Source organism: Varroa jacobsoni, unplaced genomic scaffold (assembly GCF_002532875.2).
Source record: "Varroa jacobsoni isolate VJ856 unplaced genomic scaffold, vjacob_1.0 scaffold_1180, whole genome shotgun sequence".
NCBI lineage: Eukaryota > Metazoa > Arthropoda > Arachnida > Mesostigmata > Varroidae > Varroa > Varroa jacobsoni.
The window spans coordinates 28,417-46,693 of record NW_019214082.1 but is presented as its reverse complement, the minus strand read 5'-3'; the positions used below and the strand labels follow the sequence as shown (position 1 = coordinate 46,693).

The following is an 18,277-nucleotide window of genomic DNA, read 5'->3' as shown; positions in this document are numbered from 1 at the left end:
ATATATCAAAGATATAAAGAAAAACCTTGGAAATTATAATCTTGTTCCACTTTTTCAGCATAAGTTGAAAGTCTCAAGCTTCTGCGCCATTCTGTTGACCACCCCCTTTTTCAATTTGTTCAATGTTTGGGTAATTAAGTTTCTACTGGAATGTTTCATTGATTGAAATATAGAACTGGTCAAAGTTATGTTCGATGTATATATAGTGCAAAAGCATTATGGTTGAGTTTTTTTTTTTATTATAAAGTTTAAAAAATTAAAAAGATCATTATAACGTTCCGAAAATACTTGACGTTAGCTCTTGACAAGATGAGGCAAATCACTTTCTCAATATTTGGCATAATTGCTAGTGCTATTGCATAAGATGCTCGCTCAAATGCTCTAGGTATTGTCAATTATATTTTAAAGTTATTTTTTTCTTAGCTCCTTACTTTAATAGTATACAATATCCTTCATACGCCCTCAAATAAACGGTCAATTCGAAATTTTGCCTTTAACGCCGCAATCGCCATCTTTAAATCTAGTATGCTGTTAATTTTTGGACTCGCGCCACTAGCAGATGAAATTTAGTTGGTAAATGTTCTTTAAAAAATTTGGAAATTAAAGCCAGTTGAGGTTACCCTAGAACAAACGAATTTAGAAGGAAAAACATTAATTAATATTAGTTTAATTAAAAACATTAAAAGAATAGTTAAAATTAATATTTAAAGAAAAACAATTAATTAAAAACATTTTTAACCTTAGAGTTTAAAAATCAACACTTATTGGTCAAATTTTTGTTCCTCAGAGGCCACAGCGTTGCGGAAATGTGTATAAGGTTGGTAAAGACATTAGGCCAAATGGCTTAAAGCAAGAGACAGTCGATGAGTGGTGCTAATGTTTTAAGAACAGAGATTAAAGTGTTAAAGATTAGCGAGGAGCTGATCAGAAAGATAACAATGCATTGCTGGAATCGAGAAAACCCTTCACCAAAGCAGAGCTTTGGCGGCCATAGGTGACGTTTCGCATGTGACGTAATCCAAAATTATGAATCAAACATTGAAAATGCTTAACCTGGAAAAAAATGGGCTTCCCATCAATGGACTCCAAGCCAGTGGGAAACGTGTGTGATGTATTCCATGTCCAATTTGCGAAACTTTAATCAACAAAAACTCGCCTGGAGGATATAGTCGCCATAGATTAGACATACAAAATAATACCTAATTAAAGCACGAAACAATTCCTAAGAACTTGTCGGTCCGTAAAAGTTATCAAAAGCAGTATGTAATATTTTCGTTTCTCTCAGTTTGTAATATAAGAATAATAAGTAACTAACGTTTCAAAACATATAATAACGGATTTTGTTACTATAATAGCACTTCTCTGTCTCCAATTGTCCTATTGGTTATAATGCGTCATCACTTACCCTATGTAAATCATTTTTCGCTATCGAGGCTTATGGGTATCAACTTATTAAACAGGCCTATACAAAATGCACTTTATATCAGTCATATGAAACATCCGCTATTTTTACGCATTGATCGATTTGCCTTACTGAGTAAACCTTTTTAAAAAGCACACGGCTTTCTTTAAAATGACCTATAACTAAAAAGGTCAAGGAAAATCTAAAAATGAATAAGCAAAGCGATAAATAATAAATAAAGCGATTCTAATCCAAATTTGGCTACACGCTTAACTTTTTTTACAAAAAAAATATGTATGATTTCTGATCAGCGATAAACGTTACATCAACCTTCTGTGCTTCAAATAATCGAATATATCTATTACATTAGTTTACTTTTTTTTAGAAATTAGAAAACATCCCATGCAAAACCATAGACATTTTATAACAGTAATTATCTAAGACCGTAGAAACATTATGCAATATAAATTGTTTTGATTGTTGCCTCAAGTCGCCTTTCTTTTTAGAGTTACGTGGACAACATCCAATTGTCATTGGATTTTTGTCAAAGCCAATTGAACAATCCTGCCCGTCTGCAGCGTTATTTTAGTATAAGTATAATCTAACCTTGGCTCCGGCTACGAAAATTTCGCTCAATAAAAACCATTGCAAGCAATACGCCGGCTGCTACGACCATTTCCTTTACGTAAGGCTGATTACAGCTTCAAAACATATTCGTGTAACACGCTACTTGCTTTCGGTTTGTTTTAATAGTTAAATAAGAAAAGCCTAACATGTTCTCCTTAAGTTATCCCGCCTGCTCAGGCAAACAGACTGAGTATCTAGAATGGGAATATTTTCTCTAATATTTCGAAAATCTGCAAAAGGAAATCTACTTACTTGCGGAGTATAAAAGATCGAAAATGATGTTGGTGGTTAGACCTAAGTCTTAGGTTGGGAGCAACAGGAAGGTACACAGTAGTCCTCTGCGAAAATAAGAAGAACACTTAGCACATCAACGTTAATCTACTTAGACATTTTATAAAACTTAGCTTCGAATCTTTTTAATTTTTATCCAACAGAAAGTGTATACGGCGACAACTGATAGCACTTTTTGATTACACATTTCTATTTCATTATCGCTAAAATCTACTTAGCGACGTATAGCGACTCACAGACTCTCGTATATCAGTTCTCCTTCTATTTTGTATATTTTCATAACATATTATAAAACCGACCTAACTAAGCGATTTTGGCTTGAGGCTGTTGACGTAAAGATCGTAGCAAGTGTTTCGTTCGTAGGCGTCGTATTCTTGTTTGTCCTAGTGGTCCAATCCGTCGTTAGAGACCTTGCAATTCACCAGCGCCTAGCACTAAGCGATCTACTGGCAATCAGGAACCCAGACGCCATGAACGTCGCATTAGGGTTGAACAGCTGTTGCTCCTATGTAATAGCACGCACGCTCGAGCCTATTCGTCGCTTTATCCATGGCCGAGCGGCGCACACAATAGATCGCCCACATAAAGACACAAAACGTTCTGTGCACCGACCTAATACTAACGCTATCCTATGTTGACTAATATATGGTACCCCATACGAAGAGCGTCCGTGGCCCCTATTAGGCTCGGCTGCCAGGGTCACTCTCTAGCTCTTCACACCGAATATATTTCCTCAGATGACAAGTTGCATGACAATTGCATTAGCTACTACGTACTACCCGACTGTAGCGTCACATTCTTTGTTTTGGAAAATGCACTTATAAATAATTTTGTACTACACAAGTTTCTAGTTTCTTATTTTTAAAGCTCTAACACAAGGTCAGTGTTCAATTGCTCTTCGTCCTAAAATTTTTAGCTCGAGTTTTATTAAAGTAACATAAACAGGAAAACATTTGTAACGTAATCACTTACGCTTTTATCTGGTAGATAAAGCTTATGTTGACATATCTGCAGGTATTTTACTTGTTTACTGTTAATAAACAAACGCATCTGCTTTCAAAGATCTCTGGGATCCTTCCGCGTAACAGTTTCATAAAATGAATCTAAATACTAACCCATTACTGGTGCCTTCTAATAGACCTTCTATTTCTGCAGCCCCTTCAAAATTTCGTAATGTACGTAATTGGACCTAAAGTAGACGCATTCTACTTCGCTAGCAAGTTATGCCTCTTCTACAGTACATCAATTGTTATGGAAACAACCTACGATATTTAAGCATATGTATAACTAAGATCGTTTAAGTTTTCCGAGAGTTTGTTGTAAGTATAGTTTGAAAGTGATACCCTTAAATTTGAACGAAAGTAGTACGATAGGTCTAGGCCAAATTGACGAAATATGAGATTTCTTATTTGCTTTTGTTGTTTTGAGTTCGGCTGAAAGGGCTATCTCTCGGATTTTCAAAATAGCATACATGCGAATATATTTACCTATTTAAATTATTTAAAAATAAGGAACTCGGGGGTGGACCATGCTTCTGAATCTACCCGTTCATGCTTCGCGTATAAATGTTGTTAATGAGTTTGGTTCTCACTATAATTTGGAGCATTCATTCTTCAGACTAGCTAATCAATTTGATAGTAAAAAATCCGTTAGACGATAAATTATGACGGGTAAGGTCAGCAGAACAATGCTACAATCTTGTAACCGTAATCTAGCTTACAATCTTTGAAAACACAACACTTCACTGTTGATGGTTGCACTTTACTCTCACTCCAGTAACGAAAAGTGAGTCAACTGCTTGTATTATTATGAACCGAATTTATCAAGACGATTTCAAACGCACGTACTACGAATGTTCCAAATACTTGACATCAGGCAGAGCATAGCTATTTATATCAAGCACTGCCATGGCGTACAACGATGAAGAAACACAGCTACCTCCAAAAGTAATAGGAAAAAGCTGACTGAAGTTGGTTTCAAAAATCGTTCAGCTGTGTAAGCATCGGCTCATTACGTAGCACACTCATGAATATCTGCATGGGTTTCGCATTTTTAGGGGAGCAGGTAGTAGTCGAGTCTGCCGAAAGGCTTTTTTTGCTTAAAATAGATGTGATAGAATGGCCTAGAGGTTTATTAAACTTAGAGTTCTGAGTCATTTTTAATAATTGAGTTTAGGTGAAAAAATAAGAAATTGAGTTGTAACCTAGGCGATTATTATCTTTGGTGAATTTTGAAAGGCGTAAGGCTAAGATCTTTGCAAAATACGACTGACTGTGAGGTATTTCATATACTGGACGACATATTATATAGATGATGACAATGCGTTTTCTGAAAATATTTTTAATTGGTCCATGACTATTAGTTCTGCCCTAAGAAAATGGCACACGTCCTGTGAAACACTAACAATATTTTAACGGGAGTAATAGTGAACCTGGATTTTGAGTTGTTTAGAAGGTACATATTGTCAGTTTAGACAGCTTCATAGGCGCATGAAAACTATATAGTTACAAGTACGGTTGATTTTACCTTCGTGGCCAGACTCGTGCGGTTGTCGGAACTGGTAAAAAAATTCAGCTAATGTATTAATTTTGTCTAAGTTGGAGTGACTTAGAACCAAGAAATATATAGACATGTACATACTCATACCCTTTAACCGAACGTCCGCTTAGCGAAAAAATATAAACTAGTATCTTTGAAGTCTAAATCGAATTCACCGACTATTCACAGAAATTTTTTGTAAGTCATTCTACAGTTAAAAGGATCTTAGGCAACTGTAGGAGTAAACAGGTTAATTCATATTTAGCGGTACTCCAAGTTCACAGTTACTGAACAAAGACCAGGTTATTGCACCGAAGTGTGAATATGTATTCGTCTTCTTGCAGTTGATTTTGTCGGTTGAATTTTGAACTCTCAGCCTCTGCAGTCTATGTACCCCAGATATGAATCATGAGCAATTACTATAGAATTCATCATATGGGAGCCCATGGCATAATTGGGCGCTTTAGTTTCTCGCCGAAACTCATCAAAAATAGATTTACCTTACAGAGTGTCAACCCATCCCTATGTGATGTAATATATGCCATATTTCGTTCTATTGGCTATTCGACTTATTGCATCAGTGAGATATGGATTTAGGATGCCTGTATGATCTCTATGGACGAAGAAAATTGCAAAGTGTGTGGTTTTTTGGAATAACCGCAGCCGCCGCTACTAGCCTGCAGGCGTGAAAGTCGGTACCTTTTACACACAGTTGTAGTTGCCGCGACTATAATACTAATCGGAATAAAAAGCCGAAAAATATTTTGTACGAAAATGGTTATGACCCCTAGCACCAATCGACCCCACACCATCATCAGGGTAGCCCAATGCACTGAATGCGCTAACTACAAAGCCATTTCACTCCAGCGATTGACCGTACAACTTAGATATAAAAAAAAATGGCAACATGATTTGATTCCGCAAAAGCAAGACTAATAATCGTGTTTTAATCACTGTTTGTAGTAGAATCAGAAGTAAATACGACATCAAAAATTGAGTTGAAAGATACAATATACAAATAATCACGAGTTATTATAAGCTAAGCTTCAAAGCAATCCACAAAAAGATCTTCTTGAATCGTATTTATTCGACACAATCTCCGACCAATTAATTTGAGGACAATTAAAATACCACTTAGTTTAATTAGTTTCTTAGTATCATAATAAATGTAAAGAGCGGAACCAAGTACCGTACGTGTGATCAGTGCGATTTAAAATGTTGTAACGTATGGCGCGAAGTTTGGTCAAATTAAAAAAAAAGAGAAGTTGAGATGCGTTCAGCGAGTGTTTTTACTTAACCTCGACTATATCAATATGGCGTTTAATGTATGATATGATAAATGTATAAGATGCAAGTGCCATCATAGAATAGAAGACAAGAAAGCCAGAATACACAAAAGGATTCCTAGATAGGTCAACATAATTAATAGAGTTGTCGAGTCAAGCTTTACAGCAAAATTTGGTGTTCACGTCATTTAGCATGCAATACGAGCTAATTAGATCCAAGGCCTTAAAGTGAAGATTTGAGCACAGACATTTTATATATTGACGTTCGCTTCAATAGCCGATTTGTTTACGAGGATTTAAATTGGTCTGAACCATCAAAATAAAACGAAAGCCTATAGACCTCTTGGCTTTGTCTCATCACTAAATTGGTTATTCACTACTCACTTTAGAACAATGGCGTGTAACCTAGTAGTTGCTCTTATGTTACAGTTACATTCAAAGGGTCCAGGCGTTTTACCGCGATCTTTATATAACTATCAATCAACAACCGTAGGTTTATCGTTAGGAAATTAGTGGTTTGAGCTTTTTAGTTTCCCGGAATGCTTTCCTGTCCAAATAAATTGTTGGGCGAATTTCTTGTAACTGCCACGGCCATTTTCCTCTTTCTATGTACATAAGACGTTTTCTTGTCGTGCTTTGCATTTACCAATTTTCCATCCCTTCTTCTTCCATTTCGTAAGTCACGATTTCCGATTTTGCTATCTTAAGCTGGATTGATCGTCGTGTACTGCCGTGTTGTTCCGTCAATTCCATTAATTTCTCGTCCAAGTTACCGCGTTTTCCAATGTCATCTTCATAACTAGCTGGCGGGTCGCTGCCTAGCCACCTTACATTTTCTTTTTTTCTTTTTCTTTATCTCCTCTTATTTGTCACGAATGCAAGTGCAGCCTGAGATTGGTACTTGCAGACTCAGACATTAGCTCTACTTTTGTTTCCTTCTCCTGATGTTTTTTCGGCTACGGCAGAGGTATCCTCCCGGCAGGGAGATTAGGTTGCGTTCTAATATCTGCTGGAAACCTTTAGGTGACCCACTGTTTTCGAGTTGAGATAGTTTGGAGAAACTGTGTTCTGAGAGTAACATAAAAACAGGGAAAGCATTTGTTTAACACAACAATCTGTGGATTACGCTGGATCAAGACGCGGGTAATGCTGACCACAGTGCCTTTATGTCATAGTTCTAACAGAGACAAACCTCAAAGTAGTTATATAGCCGATGAAAACACGTTGCAGCGACAAATTGCCAATAACAGTACACCGATGGGCTATAACATTAATAAATACAAACCCATAGTATACAATTACCAATGGAAAACGGTTTGATGGTTTAAATGGTTGACCAACTGAAGCAGAAACGAGGACTTTTAGTGGGAAACACGCAGAGACGCAAAACGCACGCACTCCGGGCTGCTAAAAGCGTTAGACCAATAAGAGAATACCAATATTTTAGCCGTATCATTAAGTACAACACAAATGCAGCTATACATGCTCATAAACCTGTATGCAAGGGTGCCGCTTGAGCAGTATCACTCCACAATACAGTAAGCGTTTTCTTCTAATCTGTATTCTCCGATTTGATATGAAAATATGGTATTTCGTATTTGAAACGATTTGATAACTTCGTAATGTGTTCTATTTTGAAACACTACACGCGTATGACTTGGACGACCATGCTAATTGACAGAAGAACTATTTCGAAAAAAACCTATCTTGAGGCAGAAGCTAGGGAACGGTGATGAACATTGCTCACAGAAGAGAATTCGAAACCTGCCAGAAAAAAGAATTAAAATCGCCAAAGAAATATTGCATACTGAGAAATCAAACGGAATAGAATTATGACTTAATAGCTAACACTGACAATATATAAAACATTTCTTTTTATTGGGTTGTAAGGAAAATTGAGCGCCTTTGTGGCTAGGTGACTTTAGGTAATATGAGTTCCATTGAGTTCACGTTGATATCACTTAAAAGCTGAGTTTTGACAGCACTAGATATGATAATATTACTGAAATGCCTTTATCCAGATTCAAGATAGCGCGTGTTTAAAATGAATGAAAATTCTATGGAAATTCGCTTTATTTTACTATTTCACTATATAAATAAAGGCATAAATACTGCCTACGCCCATAAAAATTGTGCTGTTTATGGCCAAGATAAGTTGTCCAAAGAAACAACTGAAACATGGTTCTGTTGCTTTCATTTTCAAAAGTTTGCTGTGAAAGATGCCCCTCGTAGTGGTTAACAAATTACGAAAAAGTTTATGAAATTATTGCGAATCTTTAGCTAGACGGATTCGTGAGTAGCAATAAAATCGCAAAGAAATTAAACATCTATCATCAAACAGTTTTAAACAATTTGAAGAAGGCTGAGTACACAAAGAAGTTCGACGTTTTGTTGTCAAACGAAGGGACGTAAAATAATTCATTTGATCGTATTTACATTCGTGAAATTCTACAAAAGCGTAACGAAATCGAGAAATTTCTAAAGCAGTTGATATATTATATAGATCACGCACAGCAATATGCAAAAAGAAATGTTAATAAAAATGTGCCTTACTATTTTCGATGGGATTGACAAAAAAATCGCGCAATATGCCACCTGGCAAAACGACTGATTAGGATTGTGACTGTCAACAACCGACAGGACTTTCATTGAAAAAAGTCAATCAAAACTAGTGAATAGACGTAACAATGAACTAGTGAATAACCATGGCAACATCAGGCCACATATATCCATAGCTACTTAGCAGGTATAAAAAGAATTTGGGTAGAAAATTTTAATGCATTCGCTACGTAACCCGGATCCTGCACCATCAGACTATTATCTGTTTCGGGCGCTGCGGAACTCCGTTAACGGTGTTAGTTTAATTCGATGAAAAGACGCAAAAATCATTTGTCACGGTTTCCCGTTGAGAAACCACAAAAATTCTACAGCGATGGGGCCATAGTGTTACCAAAACACGGCAAAAAGATAGCGCATATCTTTTTTATTTTTTAATTTATTTCAATTTCGGCCTGAAAACGGCCAATACTCTTTCGACAACCTAATATATTATGAAGTCTGACATATAACTAAATCTGACATATATACAACTGTCTATTTATAACGCTACTGTTGATCACGTATTGAAATAAACAAACTCAACGTACTAAATTTAACTAATTTCATTAGCTAGCTTTAAGCTGCGCATAGTTGAAAGTCTTTGACCTTATCTTGAAACATGATTTCTTACCATATTAATAAATGGCCATCGTACTGCTTTCTAACCTCACAGGGTGTTATCAGTATTATTGGGGTACCGATAAATTCAGGAACCAAGCGCAGTTTTATTCTTAAGCCAATTCTTCTTCTTAGCTGCACCCAACTCTTAACTCAATCTACTAATTTGTATTAGAAAGACAATCCCTCAAAATCCTGAAGAAGCATGTATATGGTTAGAGCATCCCGACACATTTTCAATGGTTTTGCCCTTCCTGGGCCTGTATCTTTTACTGCATTATCATTGTGGTGTGACTGGGTTGTTGTTGAAAAGCTGAGATTCCAAGTTTCTAATCAAACCATGGTAAAACTTCGTAACTTACCACAAGACAACCAAACGCCAGGCCGCCGAATGCTACAACAGAAACATTCAGTTTTAAAAACTTAACAAACAGTGTCATTTATTTTGTACACGTAGTGGCATTATGGCAAAAATAGGACCACGGATGAAATCATATGACCTCGATTCCTAACCTAATGCTCAGACGCCATAAGCACCAGATTAGGCTAGTCGAGAATTTTCAGAAAAGTATATACCATATAGTATTAAGATCAAAAAAAGTAGTAATAGATGTCGTCGCATCCTTAAAACGGCTAGGAAATAAATGCAAAGTATAGCGTAGGCCATTTTCGTTAAAAATTCTGTTGTAACCTAACCTTTAAAAATTTACAACTATGTGTTTCTGACTTCTTATAACACCTAGAAATATTGGATATTACCTTGAAAGGCCCAGCTTTTTAGTTTAGTTATCGTCACATTAACGTCAACCTCAAATGATGTTATTTACCATCACGCTAATAATTCTGATTAAAGTATGTTTTTACTGCTGATGACCGCATCCCGTACATATATGCTTATTTACATTTTATCTTTCATGCTTTTCATATAATGCCTTTTCTTAGTGTTAAAAATTTTTGCTTTTGATAAGGCTTTGATCTTATAGAGCCCACATTGAAATAAAAATTGTACTCTTCTTCCCAAGGGGCGGATATAATGATATCAACTTTGTTAATAGTTATAAACACGAGTCGATGTTGTAAAGCTATAAATAAAGCATGTTATCCTTTAGGCCCGAGACTATCTATTTAATAATAGACATTAAATTTACAAAATCATAGACATATAGTCATACAAGATCTATCGGAAGTATACATTGTTCACTGGGGATTTCTCTGGCTAATTACTTTTTAAATACATGTTTTAATACTCGATCAAATAAAAAATAGGATACATGTGAAATATATAAGCCTCGTAGTCTTCATTTAATTGTTTAGAGCGTGTGCATTAAATTTAGCCAATAACTGCTTTTATTAAACATGACTAGAGGTAAAAAGTTCGCCTTCATAAAAGCAAAAGCGGCTTTTGACCCTTTTGTTTTAAATACTCTTAAATAACAAAAAAAATTAGGAAAGCTGGCTTACACAAAGGTGTTTTTGGAAATATGCAGCTTTGATTAGTTTTGTATAGGACTCTATGATCATCTAAAAACCAAGTCCGTACTCAGAATTATTTTAAAAAGGTCATTATTGTAACAACAACAGGATAGGTAATAATTGAATATACCTTTATTTCAACGATATAACAAAACCGTTTTACAGTCAAACCTTCAGGCCAACATCTCCTCACTATTTATCGCTGTTTTTCATCGTATAATTACGGACCTTCCAGAATTGTAAATGTAGATGATCCAACACAAGTTCTTTTATGCTATTCATATTAAAGGTGGTTGATCTTCAAAGGAGCGCTTTTATGTACATTCAACGTCTCATAATATTTTTGCAAATTCATTACGGACTCAGCGACATTTTCACGGGAAAGCAACCTTGCGATCCTTAGTAGTGAGACAACAATCTGTTTCGTCATCTGCAAAGGTCTATAGAGGATTGTTTCGCATTTTGCGCCTTCCTCTATGGCCATATAAATGATCCTACAAAGCCTCAGGAATTTCTTGTGGCCCAAAGATCTATTGTACAATTAGTTAGTCAGATTCATAGATCTTTGAAATGCTAGCTAGTCAAACAGCTCCCGTTGTTACATTACGAATAGTTTATACGCTACTATAACTAACATCGCATTGTCACCTCTAAACTCCTCACTGTTGTTGGGGAGCAAACGTTCCATTCCTAGCGCCAAAGTTAAAAGATTGCGGAACTTCATTCGAACTAAACTGGTACCCTCCCTGCCTCTCAATTTGAGCCGACTCGGCGGCTGCTCTTCTTTGATTGGCATATACAAATATGCTATGCAACTGGTTCTTTTGCTCATCATTTAGTAGGTTTATCATCTGGTTATAGATTGCGGGAGACAAACTTTGTAAGGCCTCAAGCAGCCCTTTAAATACAGCAAACTCGTCCACGTAGCCCTGTTTCCCCTCTTCTGTATCCAAAGGAGTAGAGTATTGACATTCAAGTGCCGTTTGCTCTTCGTCATCGATTGTCTCTTCGTCGTCTGCGTCACCGTCGCGATCTCCGCCTCCACTATGAAGGGTCGAATAGCCAGCTACTCTCATCCTGCCCGCACTGAAAGTATGGCAAACATACAGACGCATTACACATTTTCATAATATAACTTCGAAATTACATAACAGAAATGTAAAATACCTAAACTAGTAACTACAAAAAAGGTCACTTAAGAAGGGTATCTAGTATCAATACAAACACCTATGCCTACCTACCGAATGCCTAAACACCTAATGCCTAACAGTCTAATCTGAAAATAAAAGAAAAAAGAGGTACATGCTCTTTGTACCTAGCTTTATGTAGCACATGCAAATATTTACAATTCGAAATTGCTTAATACGCTTGTATAGTGGAAGTAATAACATTTTCGATTATCTAAAGACACCTACTAATCGTCGTTACCATATTATCACAGCGCATGGTTTCGAAACTCAAAACATTCGTTTCAACTAAAAAACACTACATTTCTTGGATGATATATCGATGATATTATGCACATAAGTTTTTAAGAATACATCGTTCTAGTTGGCCGGAGCCAAGTACAAGCAGATATTATGTTTCAAATTTTCTACCAAGCGCTGCGGTTAGCTTGCCCAAACCTCAGTGCAAATCATATTGTACTCGCACCTGACCTATTTTTTGATCGCCAAAATAGCTGTTATACTTACAGCTGTTCCATGTAAGCTCGGCCTTCATCGTCTAGATCATCCTCATCTGAGCTAAGCTGCCTGTCGTCAATGTCACTTCCTTCTTCACCTTCCTCATCACCGCTTTGCTCTTCTTCCAGAGTGGCCCGATACGCGTAGGCGCGTTTCAGACCATCAAATAGTATAAGGAACGAGGGCATGATTTTAGGTAGGACCTGTTCAAGGGCGGCAGGTTTGCCCGACCATCCAGGATCCATTAGGCAGCACATTCCAAGAACGCACACTTTTCGATCATGCACGCCTAGGAAGCAATCCACATCCTCAATCCATTGTTTAACAAAGAAGTCTAGTACTGGAATAGCCTGATTATTAGTTTCTTTTAGCGGCGGTGTCGTGTGTCGCTCTAATGTAGATAGCGTCAACGGTCGGTTGATATACATTGCCGAAATCAGGACCTGAAAAAGACACACCAGTGAACATTAATATTCCCTTCCATTGCATGTTTATTTGAATAATACTATTCAAGTTGTGAATATCTTTTTTTCGAAAATTTTTCCAACAGTCATGTCAATACCAACCTGTAGTAACATTTGACGTAACTCGGCTGACTCGACTTTCTTGAACAAACGCTGTAGGCAGATTTCGAGGAAAGCTGGAATGCATTTCTCGATACTATTACCGCAGTGTAGAATCATAACTTCAAGAAGCTTGGCAGCATGGCACATCGGATCCTCATCTCCAGCCTTGTCAAAAATGTACTTGGCCATGTTGTACATTGCCATAACATGGTTCTCGTTACTGAGAAAGGCCGGTGTATCAACCGTTATGAGTGCGTGAAGAACTGGCATCATATCTATAAAGAACTCGTTCGCATCTCTTTCAAAAGCCTCGTACATGATACTAAAGATGTGCCACATGTTTGCCGAGACTCGGTCGCAGCACAACGAGTAGACAAGAGAAAATGCCTCTTCGTAGAATTCGCTGACACCTTGCGTCAAAATCCCAGACACAATCTGGAGAACAATTGGCTCTAGTTGGGCTATTACCTCCTTGCAATCATCCCAAACTGCCAAAATTGTTTCCAAGGTGCTCAAGATACCTGAATTCAAAATTATGTTCATTACTACTTACGAACTAGTATGTAGTTTATTCGTATTGCAGGATCAATAAACCTTCAAAATTTATCTAGGTGTATAACGTTCATGTCAAAAAATTGTTTATGCTAGGTTGTGTTAAATTATGGACTTAGGTTTGTGGCCCATAATGCCATAAGCGTCAGTATTGGCATAAATTAAAGGTAGGAACAAACTTTTTCATATTATCTCCAAATGCTTATCAAATACTGTAATATATATTTTTTTACTTGCGTTGTATAGCAAACCTCAGAATCAGCGCCCTCATGCTTGATTGAACAATTCTTTTAGTGAACCTGATTCCATATCATTGTCAAACAATGTCTTTGAGCCAGTTGTTACAACTTAATTTTGTTACAATATGTATACTCAATAAAATGGACATGTTGAAACGAATGTAACCAGATTCTAACTGTATTCAAGTCGCAAAATGTAGTTGTTGGGCTAATATTGTTCCATTCTGGTAACACATGATAGCTTATATAAACCGATCCAGCATGTCTACTAATAGGCAAGACAGATAAAGCTGAAAAACGAATAAAATGTCCGTTACCCATGGCTGCAACAGCTCTCGAATCATTGTCATCTCCATCGTCTTGTGTCTGGGCAAGCATTGTGGTGAAGCTCTGTGCCAAATGGTTAGTTATATCAATTGCAACTGGCATTAACTGCACAGAGTAGTTGCACACGATGCGCTGCACACAGGAAGTCACCTCGTCAATCTCCGTTGAGCGTATCAAGTCGAGCAAACAGAGTGTAAGGTCACGAATATGAGGTTCCAAATAATTTTTGACTGTAAAAGCATCAAAGTGTGAAGATGTTTTAGGTAGAGTACGCTTCTATGTAGAAGAGTAACAAACCTTTGAAATATAGATGGGGCATAATAACCAGGATGTACATTATCTTTAAAGTACGCACGTCTACAAAACTATTTCGAGAGCCGAAACTTTTTTAAATTTTACATAAATAGCCTGGTGTATAGCTTCTGGCAGTATGGAAAACGATTTCAAAAACCTAACGCGCATGGAAGGAAATTATGTTCATGCCGAGCAAATGTAACCGCACGATAAGCTGATCTCGTGCTTAAAAAGCCAACGCCCTTTTCACCCTGCCACTATGGTAGTCACTTATTTGAATGTGCCGCACGTTGTTTCTATCTGCATATATATGAACTGACCGTACTCACTCTCGTCCTGGTCAGACATGAGATCTTGAATGGCAACAGCTGCTTGCACTTTAACAGGAACTTCCTCCTGGGGATTCATAATCGCTGTTCGCAAGAGTTCAAGGCATCCAATTAGATTCTCTTGGCGTGTAAATTTTGCTTCGCTAAATTGCTGAAGCAACCAGCAGCCGCGAGCTCTAAGATAACCTTCCTTGCTTTGGAATAGCGGTGACACGTAAGAGCAGAGCATGTTCTCCAATTGTGTTTTGTAAGGCTTTTTGCGAAGAAGCGTTGAAGATACTGCTCCTACCATATTGAAGGCACCGTCCTGTTGACGAGGCGTTAAAGTCCCAGAATTGATCAGACCTGTTACCCACTCCATTGTTTTCTGTAATACGTTTTTGCGCTTTTTACAAACGGTATCGAGTAGGTTCTGGGCAGCAGTTACCGGCGACTGGTACTCTGCGAACAGATCGAATTTTACCCTTATGTACTCCGTAGGATCACTCTGCCACATTTCTTCATCTTCGTCGTTAAAACACAATATTTTGAAGATAACTTCCTGTATAATCACATTGATGTGTGGCTTTATGAATTTCCAGCAGAGAGCCTGTCCAACTGTGTGCACAAGATATTGAAGCGATTCCTGAAGAACTCGATATGACACATATTGTCCTTGTCGATACGGATCCAACACTGATTGAAACAATGTGGCTATAATGCCCTGTGCAAATGCCTTGATATAGAATTCAGCGAACTGCTTGTATTCTTTGGCAACAGAATTTGGCAGTCCGTAGCGTTCACAACAACGGGTGACAATGTGCAAAGCCCACTTTTTGCACTTCCAGTGAACCAGTCCAGGCCTCTCCTCTTCACTAACTTCAAGGGTAGAAGCTGGTACGGGTTGTTGAATAATAACCCGACAAATCTCCATCCATTGTCCAAACATCTCTTGACTGAGTAGTTCAAGAGGCAGGCTATATTGAACGAGAGCGTAGAACACTTTCAAGCATTGTTTCTGCACTAGGACAGCAGGCTCGCTCTCATCAGGCAAAGTTTTCATTGTTAAATCCTGCAGCATGGGCAGAATCAGCTTCATAGCTTCTAGAAGCGGAGCTCGATCTTCCTTGGCTTTGTACCTATACAAACGAAACGAGAAAACCCATATATATATATATTGATAGTTAAATAATATATATATATATATATATTATTTAACTATTTTTTTTTCAATTTATAATGTGCAAATCATTATTCGAGAGACTACTTACTCGTAATTCTTAACCAGCTGATAGAGGGCTAATAAGGTACCGAACCAGGACTCGTTGTTGTTAGGTGTCTGAAGGTAGACGACTACCTTATCGACGATACCTACCCACCGCTGTGGGAAGTCATGCTTAATAACCTGGATTAAACATACTGCCATTTGCGCTCTGAAACAGAAATCAAGCCGCTAGATAGAATGCAACTTGTACTAATAGGCTGACACTTACATATTTGTAAAAACCACCACTTTAAATCGCTCAAACCAAATTCATCACGATTAAGCAATTGACTAAGTAACTACTGGCTAACCATTAATAAAACATATTTTGAAAAAATATACCATTTTCCTTTAATAAAATTGCCGTGTTTTTTTATATTAGAACTGGCTGCTTGGGTACATAAAAACAAGTGATACACTTCTAGTAAGTATTTATTAACTCAAACCTTATTTGGGGCGGGCTCTGAATAACAGCATCTACGATGCTGTCTCTAAGCATGGCGCGATCTTGCTCGTGAAGTGAGAATTCTAGAGGCAGTCCTGGAGAATCTGGCTCGGGAGGATCTGCCCAACTTGACACAATTAGATTTTTTAGAAATACAGCACCAGCTTGACGCGTAGGCACATCGATTGCTCCATTCATAATCATCGATAGGAGTGACGGCGCGAAGCCAATAATCTTTTTCACCTGCGAAAAACAATCCTGGTTTAACAACTTAAAACACTTGCCGATAATATTTTTCTTTTAGTCATGTCTATCATCTAAACAGAAACATTCTTCCAACAGCATTTAATCGCCGGTAAGTAATCAATTAAGTATTTAGGACACCGGAAAACCAGATCAGTCAGGAACACAACAAGAGTGCACTTCTTCGTACTTCTTACAATAACAACTTCCACAATAAAAAAATACATATGCTTGCTTTCATAGCTGTTTTATGCTTGTTGTATATAAATTAAGTACAAATAAAAATAAATGGTCTGACATACTGGACCCATGAGTTTGCTAACTTTAGTAAATAAAAAAAACCTCGTCTTAGACCGTGGCTCATGACTATTTCACCGTTTAGGCTGTTCCGGCATATCTCAACGTCTTTAAACTTATAATCACAATTAACTACCTTATCTAAGCATTATAATTGAACTCAATCATACTGGTCCAAAGAAAATTTTAAAGAACCTGCGTTATCTGAACTGTAGTAAAGCTAGTTTTTTTTTTACTAGCCCTTAGCCTTATTAGTCGTTTATTAAGTAGTTCATCTCTAGATATATTTTAAGTATAAAATAGAAAGATCCGTCACATGAGGATATTAATGAGTTTATTTTAATGTGTGTTCATGCACAATTTCGTTCCACTATTTGAGTTTCCATATACTCTTGGAACTGCTTTGGCAAATCTTAGTCCTAGAAGAGAGCACTTGCAGAAGCAGCGCGAATGGTTAGTGACGGATCTTTGGATGCACGCCAGCTTAGCGCCACATGGCTAAGATACTGTTGAATTTTGTAACCCAGTAAACTTGTACTTTGAATTGTTTCATCAACTGCTACTGTGACTCCACCCTTCTGAGGCGACACCATTAACAGCAGTACCTGTGGCATGGATAGTTGAAGAAACGATTAGATAAGAGAACAACGGGCCAGATGACTCAATGCCATGTCATTCACATGAGTGACAGTGTAGTGCACCTACATATTCAAATAGGAACATACAGATACTTTAGTGAAACACTGTAGGCTCATGTTGCAATAACTTGTGCAGTTGATGGCTCCGTTGGATGCTTAGACGCTCCACGCGGCTTAGGGCCCTGTGGTAATCCAATCACACTACACACCAGATGTCATCTCTACTTACAGTTTCGAGCTCCTTTTCAGCAGCCTCGCGCTTAACCGGATCAATCGTAGCGCGGCAGATCTCCGCTAATCGACTTTGCTCCATCGTTGTGCAGAATAGACAGAAGGGGAAAACAATTAGTAAATGTTTAAAGATTTCGATCGCACTTCAACGTCTACACTAGGAGCGCCCTCCGATGTTTCCCACAACGTGCTCTACAACCGCAACAGCAGCAAGCACTATAGCAGAATTTCCTCCAAAGCTATGTACCACTGGTAAGGAAATAATGATTGTTGTCATCTCGGCGGTTCGTCTGCTGCCCGCCGAACCACTCGCCATGGGGCAGTCTTTACAAGAAGCGGGTTCGAATATTCGTCA

The 18,277-nt window shown here is 37.6% G+C and overlaps 2 protein-coding genes and 1 long non-coding RNA gene across 8 annotated transcripts in view; all 3 read right to left on the bottom strand.

Annotated features, from left to right (window-relative positions):
• Positions 1–4,545, bottom strand: part of LOC111267404 (EF-hand calcium-binding domain-containing protein 4B) — a 36,794-nt gene extending 32,249 nt beyond the window's left edge. The window contains exons 1-2 of one of the 5 annotated variants that reach the window (XM_022845638.1): positions 2,620–4,545; positions 2,282–2,367 (exon numbers count right to left, since the gene is read on the bottom strand). The gene's annotated coding sequence lies outside the window, so the exon portion shown is untranslated. The remainder of the gene's footprint in view (positions 1–2,281; positions 2,368–2,619) is intronic. The other 4 variants (XM_086971312.1, XM_022845637.2, XM_086971314.1 and 1 more) reach the window with 4 other exon arrangements.
• Positions 4,546–5,925: 1,380 nt separating this feature from the next.
• On the bottom strand, positions 5,926–7,817 carry LOC111267403 (uncharacterized). Its single transcript, XR_002684599.2, has 2 exons — positions 7,447–7,817; positions 5,926–7,212 (listed from the first exon to the last, which is right to left on the bottom strand). It is a non-coding gene; the product is annotated as an uncharacterized LOC111267403 (long non-coding RNA).
• Positions 7,818–10,947: 3,130 nt separating this feature from the next.
• Positions 10,948–18,163, bottom strand: msk (importin-7 msk). 2 transcript variants are annotated; one of them, XM_022845646.2, is made up of 8 exons: positions 17,921–18,163; positions 16,515–16,756; positions 16,076–16,237; positions 14,817–15,943; positions 14,193–14,432; positions 13,085–13,605; positions 12,528–12,961; positions 10,948–11,919 (listed from the first exon to the last, which is right to left on the bottom strand). In XM_022845646.2, exons 1-8 carry the CDS (start codon positions 18,002–18,004, stop codon positions 11,493–11,495), a joined length of 3,237 nt encoding a protein of 1,078 aa, XP_022701381.1. In that variant the 5' UTR covers positions 18,005–18,163; the 3' UTR covers positions 10,948–11,492. The 2 variants fall into 2 exon arrangements, with proteins under 2 accessions (XP_022701381.1, XP_022701382.1); XM_022845647.2 differs by having other exon boundaries at positions 14,826–15,943.
• Between the last annotated feature and the right edge of the window lie 114 nt (positions 18,164–18,277).